At 50.5% G+C, this 17,867-nt stretch overlaps 3 protein-coding genes across 3 annotated transcripts in view; 1 reads left to right on the forward strand and 2 right to left on the reverse strand.

Annotated features, from left to right (window-relative positions):
- Window positions 1–327, reverse strand: part of LOC114827983 (organic cation transporter protein) — a 3,651-nt gene extending 3,324 nt beyond the window's left edge. The window contains exon 1 of the mRNA XM_029112046.1: window positions 118–327. Within this exon, the coding sequence (XP_028967879.1) occupies window positions 118–327 (210 nt within the window). The remainder of the gene's footprint in view (window positions 1–117) is intronic.
- Window positions 328–1,913: 1,586 nt separating this feature from the next.
- LOC100902745 (solute carrier family 22 member 5) lies at window positions 1,914–7,478 on the reverse strand. The gene is made up of 9 exons (XM_029112047.1): window positions 7,269–7,478; window positions 4,699–4,938; window positions 3,852–4,110; window positions 3,555–3,723; window positions 3,345–3,471; window positions 3,000–3,131; window positions 2,722–2,920; window positions 2,444–2,625; window positions 1,914–2,335 (listed from the first exon to the last, which is right to left on the reverse strand). The coding sequence occupies exons 1-9, from the start codon at window positions 7,476–7,478 to the stop codon at window positions 2,057–2,059; spliced, it is 1,797 nt and encodes a 598-aa protein (XP_028967880.1). The 3' UTR covers window positions 1,914–2,056.
- Window positions 7,479–13,684: 6,206 nt separating this feature from the next.
- LOC100903042 (organic cation transporter protein) lies at window positions 13,685–17,378 on the forward strand. The gene is made up of 9 exons (XM_003745349.3): window positions 13,685–13,894; window positions 14,181–14,420; window positions 14,803–15,061; window positions 15,274–15,442; window positions 15,580–15,706; window positions 15,866–15,997; window positions 16,243–16,441; window positions 16,557–16,738; window positions 16,846–17,378. Exons 1-9 carry the CDS (start codon window positions 13,685–13,687, stop codon window positions 17,035–17,037), a joined length of 1,710 nt encoding a protein of 569 aa, XP_003745397.1. The 3' UTR covers window positions 17,038–17,378.
- The last annotated feature ends 489 nt before the right edge of the window (window positions 17,379–17,867 follow it).

A 17,867-nucleotide genomic window follows, 5' to 3' on the forward strand; every position in this document is an offset into this window, starting at 1 on the left:
TAATGAGCTACGAGATGATCATGATCATGAGCGATAAAACATATTTGAGTGTCTCCCGCTTGATGCGTTGCGTCTTCGGGACCCGGAAAGTTTCGCGACCAAGTTCCCCATTCGTACCTCCGGTGCTGCCAAGCTCTTCTCGAGCAGAGAAGCTCTATCTGCCGAGATGATCGGGTGGCATTGGTGCTCAGGCACCCCCGAAATGAACATGTGGTTGAATATTGAGACCGCCGCAGGCAGACTAGCCGGAACACAGAGGAGCACAAACAGCCATTTCTGATAGCGGCCGAGATCACCGACTGCGGACAGGACCTCATCGAACTCCATGGTGGATCCTCGATGTTGTGTAATACTCGGTGGTAGGTCCCGACTCGCTTGGATCGTTCCTCTCAATCTTCCATGCGATCCAGTTTCAGTCCGTCAACGTGATCACTAGAATGGTCCGTGGTGTACCGACGTGGAAAGTCTCGCAGTGCTGTTGAGAGTTGAGAGAGGGATTCTCTGGAATTATTATTGACCGTCTAGAACTAGAATGTCCAGAAACAGCGGCTGCCAACTCACAAACTAGCAGGGGACGGAGACTAATAATGATTCGGAAGAATTACGCTCGTAGAACAGCCCGGAGCAGAACGTAATGCCGATCGAGCAGGCATCACGCCCCCCGTCAGTTGCCGAAAATTCATTCTCATTCCCGCTCGCAGCTGAAGAATGGTTATCGAGTGGAGATCACCATTTCATGTCGAGTTCGAGCTTGTAGACTCGTCAAGAGCATAAAATCGAAATAGTATAGAGCTAGGTCCTAAGAACTCCTCCGGACCCCGACACTGGGGAATTTCTAGCCTTTGATACGAGCGTGAATAGTTTGGGTCAATATCCTTGAGTATTCGGATACCTCTTGATTGTCATGATTGAGAATAGCGAGAGTCGATGAGCAAAATGAGCGTCTCTTTCGGAAGCAACGCATAGCTTCCAAATGTCATGGACCAGATCAGCGGCTTTATGAGCGTAGAACCCTTAAGCCTATGAGCGTTAAATTGCAGACTCTGCCGGAAGTCAGGGTCACGGATGATGAGAGGAGAAAGATCTCGCTCAAAGCCGATACCCGAAGCGAGGATATGTTCGGAGTATGGAATGCGACGCGAGTATCGACGAGCGACCGTCGCCTCTCCAGCTCCGCATCCATGGATGCGATTCTTCATTTCGCATTACGAGGGGTTACTTGAGAATGAGGATTCAGAGAGCCCTTGCCTTCTGATCCTCCATCAGCAAAGGAACTCAAGCGTTCCATTTGGAAGTTTAGCACCGTGAGTATCAGATCTCTCGCCGGATTGATTTTTCGCAGCAAAACACTAGTGATCCCGATTGATCAGTTGCGAGCTGCACCCAGGGCAATGTTAGATAGTCCGAGCAATGCTCACCATCGGACCCTCTGCTGCTTTCGTCAAAGCTTTTCAGCGTCACCTGTCGAGCTCATTTCGAGCAAAGAGTTTCCTGAATCTTGAGAACGGCGCCCTCTTCGGTAATTCCAGCTGCAGTTCTTAAGATTTTGACCACCTATGTATGCATGTGCATCAGACTCACTTTCAGCCGCAAACATCCCGAATGGGGAGGGAGCGATCGATCAATCCAATCAGAAAATTTTCCGACGTTCCAGACACTCCCTGATGCTCCTCGATGAGCTCTCCGCGGGATGCATATGTGAGTATCGGGATGCATATTATTCACAACTCTATTGATTGTGCTCTCCGATCGGACGCTCCCCCTCTCGGTGAGTGCTCTCCCCGTGATCATCCACCTCCGAAAGCTTTACGTAGAACTCCGGAGAACGCGGACTTGGCTCCCTCTCCGCAGAGTTTTATTCTCATTCGGCACAGAGATCTGAGGATGTTGACTCCGGTGGCGAATACCCATTCTTCCCAAGCCATGAAGGATCCCGGGGAGCTCTCTTCACGTCCTCGTAAACATCAAACATGAGAAATCGAGGAAGTTACCGTTGATGTATTTAGGTGTAAAACACATGTCAGCAATAGTAGGAACCTTGCCTAGTGGAGCGGATTCATGTCGCTGGACCGGATGATAGGTTTCTGCCGCTCAGTTGCATTGTAGACCCCTCTTTCCGAGTCTCTACCCTGGACGTGTCTGGCACAGCACCACGCTTATCAGCTGCGCCGACATTGGTCGCCCTCTTGACGAAGTCTGCATAATTCTCCGACTCATCCATAGTCGTCGGAAGAGGTGCGCCGCGTGTTTCCGGCAAAGCGAGCATCGGTAGGAGAGCCAACATAGCGGCCACTCCGAAGACAATGAATGGAGCGTGATTCCCGTATATGGTACTCTGGAATAGCATTGATGAAGTCAGCCTAATCTCCGACTAGCTCGGAGAAGGAATGTGATTTATGGAGCTCTGCAGTGGGCTGGATGCCGAATTCCGGGGTGAGCTCACCAAGAACAATATATACGGCGACGCTATCATCGAAGTCTGGGATCCCGTCGCGCACGCACCGAAAGCGAAACCTCTCAGCACCGTCGGGAACACTTCCCCGGTATACAGGTAGATAACAGAGAAGGGGATTGAAATCACCAATTTCGCGAGAGACGGTAGCAGCACGCCGAGCCATGGATATTCTGGAAGGAAAAATTTCAGCGAGGGCCCATGGACCACGTCGTGCCGGAAGATGTGGATGAAAATCTCGATTCGAGTTCGCTGGCGATGAGCCTCACCGTCCGGTACGAGAGCCGTCGTCATCGAAAGGACTCCGGAGAGGAAGAGAGTCACGAGCAACGTGCTCCTGCGACCGAAATATTGTATTGCCGTGAAGGCTAAAAAAATCCCTGGAACCTCGCACAAGCCGGATAGGAAAAACGCGACGGATGTGTCCGATGGCATTATAGGTGCTGCGAAACTCAGCGAATTGCAAGTCTGAAATTAATCAGTTTGGAGGAAATTCCCGGTAGAGTCGCCGGAGGGCAATTCGGGTAGGTAGTCGGCGCACACTCACCAGAGTAATAATCGACCAAACGATAATCATGAGGATCAGCTTCAGTGTGACCCGCGGATACTTTATAAGCTGCGCAACTCCGACCTTGTTCGAATCCTGACGACCGGATTTGATCGATAGCAGATCATGTGCCTTTAATGGGAAGAACTCGAATTCAGTTCCAAAAGCCCGGTTATCCCTCATGAAACCGTCTAGAATGAAACTCCCCGGATTTTCAACGCCTTCTTGGGAAGACTCCCATGGGTCTTCCGACTCTATATCTCCCTTGGGAGGAGTGCGGATCCGCTATCCATTTCGCTTTTGAGTGCGTATCCTTACCGAAATACTCCCGCAAAGGTGACTTACTAAATTCTTCCGCAGGAAGTCTGGCTCGATCCGAACTCTGTTGACCTTGGCAATCTTCTGGACGATGACTTCAGCCTCGTCTACCCTGCCTTGAGAGATCAGCCACTGGGGAGATTCCGGAACCAACCTGAGACAGGGCAGGTCGAGTCTTCAAAGAGATCGAGAGTGTGACGTGGGCCGTCATCCCGCGTAGAAGATCCAGAGACCTACCAATAATAAGCGATGAAGAGTAACATAGGTGTCCAGGTGGTCGCTATCAAGGTCCGCCAATGGCGCACGAAATAAGAAACGATTGCGAACAGCATGATCGCCGTGGCGTACGAGAGATCACATACGATCGTCGATGTCATCCGTCTACCTTTTCCGCACATTTCGGTCGCTGAAAAGTCAATCATAGCTAAATCATAAATCTTCACCGGAGTCGACTAAATCATAGGTTCAGCGGGCCGATCGGTCTATCCTACGACGGAAAACGGAAGAAGAAGGAGAAGTGAGACAAGCACCCACCAATCACAAATGCCGTGTTGTAAACGCAGGGATGACTCAGGCCGACGATGAATTTGAGAATCATGTAGGTACCATAGTTCGGGATGAAGAAACCAGCGAGATTGCCACTCGTCATGAGCGCAGTCGAAAGCAGCAGTGCCGGCCGTCGTCCCCATCGGTCTGAGATCCAACCGAAAATCACGCTCCCTATCACTCCGCCGAGGAAGAAAACACCTTGGGCTGTTGAAACCAACCATTGGTCTTCACAAACAACGTTGAACTGCAGAATGGATTTCGAACATGTATCCTTCACATCCAGAGCTGGATTTCCTCATCATATATTGGTAGAGCTCGGGAGTTCAGGCACTGAAAACTGCCGAAGATGGCAGGCGGAAAGGTACCGAAACACGTCAGTATAGGCACCGAAACTAGGCCAAATAGGCGTGTAGGGCAGGGCGAACGCCGCATCAAACCGGTCGTCAGTGCCGTTTGATGAGAAATTCACGTGGTCTCCCGGAGTCATTCTCGGTTAGTTCTAAGCTTGATAGCTAGAATTTTACATCATCGAAGAAAAATTTGACCTCTAGGCAGACCATCGGATTCTATCGGGAGCAAGATGTATCCCTGGAACATGGGTCCGCTGACCTGAATCATGGCCGGATCGGCTCGTAGACCCTATATTTACCCGAAATTCCCGGAATTCAGCGCCTTGGTGGCTCGCAAAGATACTCTAGGCGCGGAAAAACCTCGATAGAGAAGCGTCGAAAAAAGCGCCCCTAAACATTCATGGGGAAATGCCTGAACTCCCGAGCTCTAATATAAGTTCCATGATTTTCCCCGGCGGGGAAACTATCGGCCGATAACTCACCTTTGAAGCAAGGGTTTCGGGGTACACACTGGTGTCGTAATCCCAGCCATGGACGCAGCGTACCGATGGCCATCGGTTTCGCGCGACGAAATCCTCGATAGTTGAGGAGTTGATATCTTTGTCTTCTTTGACAACTTGGGTGATCGCAGAGTTCAAATCGATATCGTACTGCTGACACCGTGAAAACTTTCCGTACGCGTCCCTCGGAAGAAACAACGTTTGCAAAGCCTCTCGATAGTCCTAGAGAAGGCAGAAGAATTATGATGCCGATCGTGCTCCCCCATGTTTTTCCGGACACTCCATTGGTTTTTGAAATTCATCGATGGGACATTCCGCAGAGAAGTTCGGGTCGGGTTCGGACTAATCACTCATGTATGGATGTTTATCATGTGATCCCCCGTCGAAGCAAAATAAACCTTTGAATGAAATTTCGGGTGGCGGAGAGTTCGCTCGCAGGTCCAAGTCTCAACCATTTCGGGGTGAATGAAATTCACGACTGTAAATAATATTAGGAGCTCCTTATCACTTCGGAGGGAGGTGAGTCCCATTGGTGCATCGAGAGGGATGGGAATCCGGCTATGTTCAGCGAGCTCTGAGCGATCGAGCAATTTGCTTCGGCAGCCAATACTGTGCATTCGAGCAGATGATACAGTGATAGCAGGTGAATAGAATTGACTTGTGGCAATATGCGTGACGCAACCCTCATGCAGGCCTAGGAGGAGCCGCGCCGCAAAGGGAGTAAAGTCTTCCGGGAATACCTTCCACTCGAATCATGGGACTTCAATGCGTTCCAAGTTCATCGAGTCGCGCGTCGCCTTCGATCGGCTACATCCCTGGAATCTAGGGGCGCCCGAGTCAGTGCCGAGCTCAAAAGCGAGACCGGGGTGGTTATGCCCCCCTCCCCGTCGGGTCCATGCCTCAGTCCTTGAGTCAAGGTTCCGGGGAGGCATGTTATCAAAATCTTGCGAAAACAAATAGATGGAGCACCTGATCTCAAAAAATGAGCTCCTCTCGTTCTCGCAGGGAGAGGCTTTGGACTCAAAACCTACTCTGTCCCACGTAGCCTTGAGTCAGTATAGGCCTAGCCGTTCCGTCTGCCGCATTTAGCGTCGTCTTTAGCGTCTGCATCTGTATTACTGCGTAGTAGCTCATATAATACCTGTACGTACGAAAGGGGAATGGAAAATTAAGCGATTTCGGTCGATGACAGGAGGCCGACTCCGGGCACTTACCACGGCCTCCGCATTTGGGACAGGCATCTAGCTTCCCTGAGTCCTAAGCGCCTGGCCTCAAAACATCCGACACTAGCCCACGTCGGCATTCTAGCCAGCTCATCCTGATTTATAATTAGGATCATAGCATCTGGAGAGTCCGTCCCGTAGCGCAAAGCTGCGACCTAGTGCGCAAATAATCATGCGAAATACTTGTCACAGTCAGCGACTAACGGAATCATTAGGCAAAAGCTCTCGTGAAGAATGCTTTCCAGGGCTTTCTCTCGGAGTATCACCGATGCTTGATTCCATATCGAAAGGGTTCATGTATTCCCCCTCTTCTCCTACAGAAGTCATGACTCAACTAGGGATCGACAGCGAGACTAGGCCCTCTCGTGAAATTTCGGGTATCTCACTCAGAAATATGGCGCGCAGATACGGTACACGGTACACTCAAGGCATCGAATTCCGAGAATCGCTATAGCCCTCTTCCAGGGAGCATCCAGCCGAAGCGGTCCAAACGAATTTTCCTTGGGAAGAGTGTAGGACTGACTGATGTCTCGTCTTACAGAGATGATCGTGTGAGCCCACGAAATCGTCGAAACTCTCCCGGTTCCCGAGCAGAAGAGCCACGAACGAAGCGCGTATGTACCTCCACACAAGGGACGCGGCTCGTTTAGAGAGCAATCAGCTCGTCTCTTCGCTAAGCAATTCCTTTTCGCAGGGCTGGGACTTAATCTCTCGAGTCGGCTGTTTTTTTCTATCGGAGCTTGCTATTCCATTAGGGCTCACGTCTCGTCACGATCAGACGGCGCTGCTCGTCTGTGTTGTGCGGCTTTAAATACGCCGTCCGGGACCCTCCGTGTCTCTTGGCGTCCTCCGTGTTCTGCCAAAACTCACGATATCGGTGGTGAGTGGATCGCGAGTGATGAATTTTCTCTCGGGTACATTGACACTCCCAAGAACGAGAAAGCTCTCCAACGAGATGTCGAGTGGGATGTATTCAGTCTGATCAGGATTCACGCTTGCGAGGAAGCACTTCAGTCTCGAATATGCATTCCAATTCCAGGAATCGGGGATCATAATGAGTAAGACAGGCTGTTCTTTTCACGGTTCCAATGCTTCGCCGCGCTCCGGAGTCCGGATAACAGCTCTGTCCTCCGCCCGACATGAGCTGCTCTCCGACTCTCAGTACCGAAATACGTGTTCCCGTTGCGAGCTCGAGTTGTCTATCAGACGAGGGAGGCACTTCATGCGAGCACGTATGAGATTTGAGTATCAATCAAGCCCCGGGTTGTGGGGCAGCAGTACAGACTTTACCTCATAGCGGCCTACTGCGATAGATTTCCAGATTCATACCTCTGATGGTGCCAATTTCGTGCGCAGCAAGGAGGCTTTCTCATCTGAGATCGGTGCGTGGCAATGATGCTCTGGAACATCGGAGATGAATATGTGGTCGAAGGTGTTCACAGCCGTCGGGAGGCTCGCCGGAAAAGCAACGAACAGGAGCAGCCATTTCTGGTAGCGGCCGAGCTCTCCCAGGAGAGATAAGACCTCGTCGAAGTCCATGACTCGTCTGTGGAGCTCTAGAGCCAGTGGCTGACTAGGAGCTGCGAACAGTAAGCAAACTTCCACCAAATGTTTCAAAAATGAATTATACAAATGATTTGTTTTACACATGTCATAATTGCAGCTCTCTCCTTACCTCTCTACTTGTTTCGTACCTGCTCTCCGCGGCTCGAAGCTGCGCGGCCCCGCGCGAAATCGTCGCTCGTCGGGCCTGGAGGTAGGTCAGAGAAATGGGTATATACATACATGACTGATAGCAAAAGACATTATGCCGACTCAGTCAGTCCCAATAGGGATTCCGACGAAAAATCTCGCAAGTGCTGAACGCGCGGAGAGTTCTGCTGACGCATTTGCGCGGTCGACCCTCACTTCCAGGTTAAGATTCGATCATGATTTCTAGGGATCTTCGTCTTCGGAAACTGCAGAATATCTCGTACTCTTGTGCCGGGTAATGAATTTGTTCATTATCATGAATAAAGCATCGAAGCAAAACATTTCAAAGTCCCAGAAGGTTTGAGTTGGAGCGCCAAAAGCGAGCTTCCCGTCGTCGTGATTTCGTCATAGAATGAGCCGTAGTCGGAGCGCCCCATTCGGCCGCGGCTGTTGGGCCGAGTCTTCTCCGTAAAGAACGATTTCTGTGTGCCATGTGTGGACACGAGCTGAATACTCATTTATTCAAGGGGATGCGTACATCCCTCTTCGGTATCTCCATCCAGGAGCCGACTCGCTCGTTGATCCAACACCTGAAGTTTCCCCTCATAGATCCCTGCCACAAAAAACCTGAGAGCCTTCCCTCCCAATCGCGGCAAAACAATCCTGCGGCCAGGCGGTTGCGGCCAAACGGGGTGTACCAAAGCGTAGTACTCCGATGCGCTATCTAAACGTTGCGCCTAGGCCTTGCAGAGAGAACCATGCGACATGAGAGAATAGACGGGAATCATAGGTCATCCAGATGGAGATTCTTCACCCGGAGTTTACGACAGTGTCTTCGAAGCGAACCACAAGGATTCTGAACGAGCTTGCAAGCAATGATCGCCTATTCTTTCCGCCGTGAAAACCGTGGAGGAGCTCTGTGGAGCCCTTTCTATAGGTATGAAATGAAGGAAAATACTCCGCTATCGGTCCATCGATCGAGTTGAGAAGTAGTATTTGCATCTGAATCGAGTAGGGTCACTCAATGGTTCTCATACATTTGGAATATCTTATTAAAAGTTCAAGGGATGTATGAGTGAGATCGATGTAGGAAATGGAGGCGGTGAGAAAACGGGTTTAATTAGGTTCCTGAAAAGCTTCTATCGCAGAACGAATTCATCTCACTCGCGCCCCCATCAGCTCAATTCCGACCGCTTAGAGCTGCAGGGAGAGACGGGGGAGCGATCCGATCTGTTTTTCAGTGTTAGCAGCGAAACTGCAAAAAAACACTCTACCAAATATGTACCGCGATACTCTGCAGATGTATCGACTCGCCTCTCAGACGGGGGACTGCAATCTGACTCACACTAAAAGTCATGAATTGACGTCTCGGTCACAGGAGACAATAAGCATCTCAATTCATGAATCATCCGAGCTCCAACCACGAGAAGAGCGAACAGCCGGAAAGCGCAGAACAGAAACACTGATTCTCGCAATCCGCGAGGTACTGAATGAGCGACATAATCTAGAAGAGGTTTGATCGCTTGAACGGTCTTTCCCGGTCGGTCCCATCAGTCGGGCCCTTGAGACGAGGCCTTGGGACCACTTGTCGCTTATTCTCGAGATCCTCGAGCGTAGAGATCAAGTACAAGGTGCGAAGAAGGTTTTTCGAAGTCGGTGTAGATTGATGTCGAATTCTGTCTTAATCGCATATTCAAGCAGTGCGCTCGAGCTGCAAGGAGCTCGGGGAATTTATCCCTGGCGATGACCTTGTGGTTGAACCCTTGGAATCAGGGAGCTCTCCGTCGGCGGAAATGCTCCCCTCGAGCTCCGAAATTCATCTCCTTATCCTCCCGCTGGGATACCTACCCGACGGTAAACGGAGGCTCTCCCTGGATTGTCTCGGTAAGTGAAAGTTTTCGTATGATCTTTTTTATGATTTTCTTGCTTTCGGTCCGGAGCAAATGAGGGAAGAATGCGGTGCGATTAAAGCAGAGGAAACAGTTGTCGGATCCATGATCGTCCATTTGATGTCACAGAGCTTCGCTTTATTTGTTCTCGATGGGATTGATCAAGTGAACCATTCAAGAACTCAATCTGGAATTGAGGCTTTTCGATCCCGAAAGGAGAGACTTGAACCGCTTCGAGCAGCGCAGCAGGACCTAGGCCGCATGCTCAGCTTAACCGTGGGATCAGGGCGTATGGGCCGGCAGCTGCCACCACCCTGTATGTCGCTGGACGTCGGGTCGAAGAGATCGCTCTTCGATCGCTCTCGTTCCCTGGTCATCTTCTTCCGACTCCAAATAAGCTAGCGTTCATTTTCATGAATCCGATGCTAGCTAAAGAAAAACTCAAATCGACTCCTGCCGCTAAACGATTTTCACGACACCCGCCCAAATGGTGTCTCAGAAGAGCTATTGACTGAGTCCCATGACAGAGCGAGATGGAATTCTTCCTCAAACTCTCTCTTCTACCCCCCACCCGTTCCCGGATTTTGAGGCTCTGGGGTGAACTGCCGTCACCTCGGCTCCGCCGAAATCCCGAATCGTTTCCCCACATCATTATTCTCCGATAGAGGCCGATTTCAAAGCACGGAGGAGGCTTCCATTCCCTACGACTGACCGATCCCACAATCTCTCGAGCCGCAAGATTCAGCGAGCAAGCGAGGCTACACGTGAGTTAAGCCACATACCTCGATTAATTGCGGTCATTCAGAATGTTCTCGTTCATATCCTGTCGAACGTCGCTGCTCCCACTGGAGAGACGCGGATGCATGGAATCCGGTCGGAAGATTCAAAGGGCATCAGCCTCGGAAATGATCGAGTGCATCACCCTCCTGGTTTGAAAGCTCGAGAAATTTCGCCAGAAGCGAAGGTCGAACTAGCTAGTCGAGACAGTAACCCTCTCCGAGCTGAGCACGTCTCGAGCCGCGGTTGTCACGCCCCCTGTGCTGAGGGAAGAAGTGAGTCCGCGAGCAAGAACCGCGAGTTGCAGGAAGCCTCGGAGACTGGGACCGTTGTGAGCGGGTAGATAGTTGGCTCGTCGATGTCGAATAGTTCGACGGAATTTCTTTCAAATAATGCTTGAATCATTGTAAACAGATATTGCTGACCTGGGACAGCTGGAAGCAGAACCGGATCGGCTCCGACACGGAATCTGTCTCGTGGACAGAGTTGTTTGAGAGGTCTTCCTCGGCAAGGCCTGGTGCGAATTCGCGCGAAACTTCACGGCTGATTTGGAATAGAGATATCAATTGAGCGAGAAAGAGCACCGATCGAATAAAGCTCCCATTCTGAGCAGGAGCGTATATAGGATTTTTTTTCGGGAGGGTCCAGCAAGGTGATGATGATGATCCTCATAGACCGCAGCGTACGAAGGCATCGTTTTGGGGGAGGCATGTCCCCCTGCCCCCCCCCCCTCTATACACGCTACTGATACTTAGTAGCATTCGAATAAGTGGGCGGTTCTGAACCGGAGGCATCCGTTAGAACTTTCTCGGTGCGAACAACTCATTTCTGGGCAGAACAACGTGTAATTCCTACGGTTTTATCCTAACCACAGTGCTCAACAAGCAAAGATCCCCGTGACTATCCAGTGACCATGTGACTGTGCCTTGAGAAATTTCTCCTATCCTCGGATTAATGTCAGAGTAAGGGAATAGCTCATCAATGGGTCTGAATGTCGATTTCCCCCGCGTTACCACAGATCGATCCGCGATGATAAGCCTCGAAGGGCGAACTTCACGCGAAGGGGCTCCTTGGATTAGTAGAATCACCTAGGCTTAACCCACGGTTTTCTTGACTCGCAATCCGAAGAGAGCTCCGCAATAATTATGCATGATCATACTTTCCCATGACGAAGTGGTATGATTCCGCTCTACAGCTTGAGGCAGATACCAACATATGAAATACTGGCGGGTGATTAGCATACTGGCTCATTTTCTGGAGAATTCGGTCTCTGTATCGAGAAATAGCTCTCCATCTTAGCCCAGAAACCTTACCAGCGAAAGTGCAACGATCGGTTTGACGCGTTGCGGCTGCCTCTCGGCATTGAGATAAGACGCGGCACGAAATTACCAAGACCTACAAATGTGTACGGGGCTCGCTCTCGTTCAGAGCTCATCAATCCTCTTCTCTCTGCATGGATCGCATCGAGATCATAGCTTCGAAGCCCTGTGTCTTTCAAAGACGGAATTGCTCCTTCTCCGAGAATAAATGCCGTACATATGTATGTATTACGGTCCAGAAAGAAAAGAAGTCCAGCTCCCTCTGACTTTCCTTATTGTCTCCGGAAAGCCATCATCCAATGCTAAATCGACTCTCCCTCTCCTCTAGCCTCGGCATCTTAAGCGCCGGAGAACATTTTCTCAGGCATTCGTCACCCTAGCCTCTCGGATTTCGAGTCTAACGTGCTTCTTCCCCACTCGTATCTCTCGAACGCAGATCTGTGAAACACGATCGGACAATCCTTCCGTCACAAAAGCCTTGAACAGTTGCTATCGTTCGTCCGGCCTACGACAGCACTCTTGATATCGCAGAATCACGATTCCACTCTAGAGGATAAAGCGTACTGGAGACAGTGCTTTTTTCGTCATGTCGAATTCCTTCGAAGCGCGCTGAACAGTTCCTTAGAGGGGCCGCCAGAAGGTGAGTTCTGAACCGCTCTCATGATGGTTGCTATTTGGCTAGAAAATGTGACCGGAACGCTAGGCATGAGCATTATCCACAACAGCAGTCACTGATGCTCTTCTCTAGAATCGGAAGATCGAAAGAAAAAATTGTAAGCATTCGGAGGATGGCTCCCCCTCACAGAGAAAGCGATGCCCTTTAAACTCTTTAGGTTTAAGGATCCCGAAACCCCCCTTGTTCATCTAGGAGGCTCGCGTTCGTTTTTTTCTTCCGGCTTGCAGTTTCCCCCTCGGGCAGGTAGTCTTTTCGCTTGTTTGGGACCACGCACATCTCTCCGATGCCATTTAAAGAGTTGTAGAATGCATCCAGGAAAACCAGCCTAGAGACAGCCGTCGACGGATCATCAGCATCATTGATGATTTGCGCGAGCGGGATACTTGTACTCTGTCTGTCTGGATCGGTGGAGATTCCCCGGCCGTTTCCCGCTTCTGGGGTCTCTCCACTCCCTCGCCGTGAATCCGCGACGAGTAGCCCAAGGTCTTTTGAAGAATGGCTGCGAATTATGATCGCTCTACTATTATTCTCAAGGAACATGAGTCTTTGGATCTGGATGCTCGAGGGATCACTCATTCTGAGTCCTTTAGATAATAAGGGGAAGTTCACCTCCGGGGCATCAGATCACAGTCAATAGCGAGAAAGTGAGGACGCTTCAAAAAAAGCTCATCCGAACCTGAAATCCTCGAAGAAGTAACTGACTTCCCCTAAGCTTTTATACTCTATGCCGAGACTATGCAGCTGTGTCTGCTGGCGGAGATGGACTGCCGCCACCAGAGCTATCCCATTGCACCGTTCGCAATACTTGTGTCGAGAGGAGGAAGGATGGCCCATTCCAGAGTCCTTTCTAGGTGCCAGGCTCCTCCATCTGTGAGACTTTTCAATAATCCGTAGGCTTATAATTCGCAATTCCAGACGAATTAGATGTCAGGTTTCCGGGTATCGATATCTCGTCTCTTCATCGACGTGCTCAAGAGATGAATTCCGATCAAGTGACCCATGAGATTGGTCTGTCAAGAGATGCACCAGGAGCGGATGAATGAGCAGAAGCGTCCATCGGACAATTGTGGCCCACGGGCACACCCAGTCCACAGGGGATATCCCTCCCACCGAAAGCAGAGTAGGAATTTGGTCGGAATCTTAGCCGGATCTTGAATAATCCGACGTCGTTGTGACGGTGAATCGATCGAGCAGTCTCTGCCCGTCCAGCAGGAATTAGAACACTTGGAAGGCGAACACCACATAGAAAATCAACAGCAGGATTGAAAGTGGAACACATCTGACCCCGGGATCAGATCCCCATCTTCGGAGGCCGAAAGACCGAGTTCGCCTTAAATACTTTCATCCTAATACAGTCATCGATCAAAGTTTACAGACATCCGTATTCCCATCATGGATTTCGATGAGGTCCTCATCAAAGTTGGTGAGCTTGGTCGCTACCAGAAGATGCTCTTCCTCTCCGTCTGTGTTCCCGCGGCTTTCCCAGCGGCCATAACGATCTTCAGTCCTATCTTCATATCAGACGTGCCCGGGCACCATTGTCATCCGACGGTGACTTCGAACAAAGCAAACCTTTTCTACAAAAGCTTGGCGCCAGAAGAGGTGAGCAAAACGAGTAATTCGAGTTCGGAGCGTCTCGGACACGGAGTCTTCTCAAACGGCGCTTTCCATGTGACTCGAACCGTCTGCACGACGCGTCGCCCGCAAGGAGGCGCTTGCGGAAACTTAACCTTGCCGCTGAAAGAACTTTTCGTGGTTGTCGTGTCCCTCGGAGCACGTTCGAGTTCGTATCGACCCCGCGTCCAGACCGGGCAGATGTAGAAAGGCTGATCCCCCAAAACAATGGCCTGCGATTGATTCACCTATACGCCGATTCCGCCCATTTCAGGATTATAGGAGCGCACTGAATGCCCTTTTCCTGCCGCGTGACAGTGAAGGGAGCTTCGTCCGATGCCAACAGTATGATGTCGATGCAGATACTGTCATCGACCAAGTGGTATCGCACAACCAGGTCATAAACTCGACAACTCTGAGCGCCTTCGTCGCGAAAAATCGCTGGGCGTCTGTTCAATGTCTCAATGGTTGGGATTACGACACAGGAGAGTACAGCGAGACCCTGGCAACTAAGGTATGGGTCGCTCATCAGATAGACGCATCTTGTCTTTCTCGATCGCAGTCATTGGCTCTACGTCGCTCGATGTTTCGCTCAGGGACCCATTGTCTGAATTAGGTCGAATCTATCCTCTGCGCCGACGACCATGAAGATCTACCCCAGAACAATCCAATTCTATCGAAAATTCGCTGTCGGGGTTCGCTTTCGATCCTCGGGGCTCGGAAAACGCATCCACGATCGTACACCCACTCCCAGGGAAATCCTAATCCCGAAAGCAAATTGTGTAGCTCTTCCCTTGCGAGAGAAAACAGAGCGAGCCCACACGCTCACAGTGCGGAAATGGAAACCCCCACACCGGTTCCGTACGGAGGATACATGTATGCGTGGAACATTGCAGTTCAACGTCGTCTGCGACCAGGAATGGCTCATCTCGACTGCCCAGAGCTGCTTCTTCTTGGGGGGCACTGTGGGGAGCGTATTCTTCGGTTGGATCTCGGATAAATGGGGCCGCAGACCCGCGTTGCTTCTGGCCACGGGCCTCATGGTAGTTGGAAATATCATGGAGATCTACCCGCCTGACTATCTGGCCTACATAATTATGAGATTCGGGCTCGGTTTTTCTTACGCGAGCGTTTACAATCTCTCTTTTCTGATCGGTGAGTAAATTTTCTTCCTTAAGATATCTGTAGCTTCGACCGAGGCTCGAGGTTCCGCACATGATCATTCTCATGGAGCTCGCTCAGAGGCTTCCCTGCCTTCCAGCGAATCCTTCAACTCGTTTTCTTATACATACTTTCAAGTCATATATCTCTACAGCCCCGTGCGTTGGAGACGTCCATACAGCTCTTGACAGAATTTCACATTTCAGTGGCGGAGATGATCGGCTCTTCGAAGCGCATGCTATCGTCCGCAGTTTGTAATATCGCGTTTTCGTTCGGAATGATGCTGCTGGCCTACGTTGCGCATTTGGTCGATCATTGGCGAAGCCTGAAAGCGGTGGTCTCGCTACCGATGCTGCTTCTCATCGCTTACTATTGGTTCGTGAGGTGGAGAAGAGTGGTGCTGCTGAGACATCATGATCTTCATCTCCGGTTGTCGATCAAGGGCTATCATTGCGTTCCCCAACCAAGTGATTTTCCCGAAAAAAGATATCATCGGATTCGATCGTTGACAGGGTCGTGCCGGAATCTCCTCGATGGCTCATTTCCCAACGCCGGATAGACGAAGCGGAGAAGATTGTTCGAAAAATGGCGGACAGTAACGGGGTTACTCTGGAGTCTAATTTTTTGCGGAACAACTTGGTGAGTTCCCTGGGGATATCGTCCATGTTTCTGAACCATGAGAATAATCGCGTGTGTTCCCGAGGACCGCATTCCGCGCTGCTCACGCATGTCAAGTCCTCCGTTTGATCTTGTCGAAACTCCTTTCAACTTTCACCTAATCGATCGTCTGACTCGCAGGCCGAGGAATTCACTTCCGCTGCTCCCAGCACTCAAAAGTCGATCAAGGTGGGACTTTCTCTGCTTCTCATGTACCCGAGGGTCACAATCAAAATACTCGTCATGGCAATCGTATGGACCGTCACCGGAATGGTTCGTATCTAGCAATCAAATCTTCCTCTCGATGCGCGCTGCGTCTTCCCATAATTAGCCCCGCGGGATAGGGTTGGGAAAATATTCATGGACCTCCCGGTTTTATGAATCGCTCGAAAATATAATGAATTTCATGATGCAAGGCTTTCAAGATATTCAAGTCATGATATAACATTAATCTCATGGTACTGTGTCACGCTCAAGTTAACGGTATGAAGTCACGATGAGCTGTCTCCGATCCGCAGGTCTATCAAGGAATGAGTTTCGCCGTGCCTGAGCTCCCATCGAAAACTTACATCGCATTTTTCCTGTCGGCTTTGTGTGAAGTTCCGGGAATTCTGTTTGTCTGGGCCACGATGCAGAGTTTGGGTCGAAGGAGTTGCATGTGTGGGAGCCTAGGCGTGAGCGGAATTTTCTCGATTGCAACGGCTTGCGTTTCGTTCGGTGTGTATAGTCCCCGGTTGTGATCCCATTCCGTTGGGGGATCCATCTGAAAGCTTTCCCTCTAGCAGAAGTCCTAAGCCGGACCCGAATCTGAGCGACTTGGATCCTTTCGCAGATTTGCCATGGCTTGCTGTCCTCCTCCCTTCACTCGCGAAGTTGGCCTCGACCATCACCTTCACTGTGATGTACATACTATCGGGTGAACTTTTCCCAACAGTCATAAGAGGTTTCGCCTTCGGCGTGGCCTCGACGGTAACGCAACTGGGCCTGGTCATCCTTCCCTACATCTTATACTTGGTACACCCTCCTCGCCTATCTTGATTTCGATTTTCCTGAATGTTCTCCCTCCAGATAATCCAGAGGTCCGATCCTCGGCTCATCTTATTGGATTATTTCGGTTACAGGGAAAAATCTACGGGAGACCGGTTCCGTTCGTGATCCTCGGGATTCTCGCTGTACTCACCGCCTTCTTGATACTAACGCTTCCGGAAACGCTGAACGTGCCCCTCCCGACAACTCTAGAGGAATCCGAGAACTATCAAGAGTACGCAAGGAAGAAGCGGGAGACGAGAAAGACGCCGAGAAGCCCTAAATGAATATCGTAATGAAGTCATTATCTATTTATGGACTGCGTCGGATTTGTAAACTCGGAGTTAATCGATAGGTACCCGGAGACTCAGTCCCCCGATTCAGACTTGCTCTCACGGGTCATTTTGTAATAGGACAGCGATATGCATTTCCTCCCTCGATGCCGGGAAGGTCTAATTCTAGCCTAATTCTCCGGAGAGAGGCGGACATGCTTCATGGGGCCTGAGACATCAGACCCATCCGTGTAAAGTTGTAACTTTGTCTGGAACATAGAATAAAGCTCTGCCGATAGATTCCCGCATCTCGACGGGGAATCCCGGACGGATTGTGAAGACTCTCTTTGAATGCTAGGAAACGCACCCTCATTCCCACATCTGACTCTACGAGAGAATAGTTCTGGAGCCCTTCTCGGTCGTCAGCGTAATCGGTAGTTCTCTTGATCAGATGCGTACCCAGGACGGGGCAACGGAGGCTATGCCCCACATATGTCAATGCTCAACACGATTGACAGATGAAGTGCGTCCTGGGAATCCCCCTCTAAGTTATTATTCGACAACTGGCGCATAACACGTCCATATGGTAATAACGGCCTCAGGGTGAGATCATAGCGGCATGCAAGGAGACCCTCTAAGGCCCAAGGGTTCTGCGAGGCGAATCGGCTAGGACATTCCTTAGTAAACGCGAACTGAGTCCGAACTCTCATTTAGTATGCTTCAAGAAATTCACACGATCCTTGAATTATTCGACTTGAGTCATGACCTGCTTTATATGATTTTCCTTCAGCTTTCTCATTTCGAATGGGGACCAGCATGACGCGGGATGCGCTCTGTAAACATCA

This window comes from Galendromus occidentalis, unplaced genomic scaffold (assembly GCF_000255335.2).
Source record: "Galendromus occidentalis unplaced genomic scaffold, Mocc_1.1 scf7180000077481, whole genome shotgun sequence".
Taxonomy (NCBI): domain Eukaryota; kingdom Metazoa; phylum Arthropoda; class Arachnida; order Mesostigmata; family Phytoseiidae; genus Galendromus; species Galendromus occidentalis.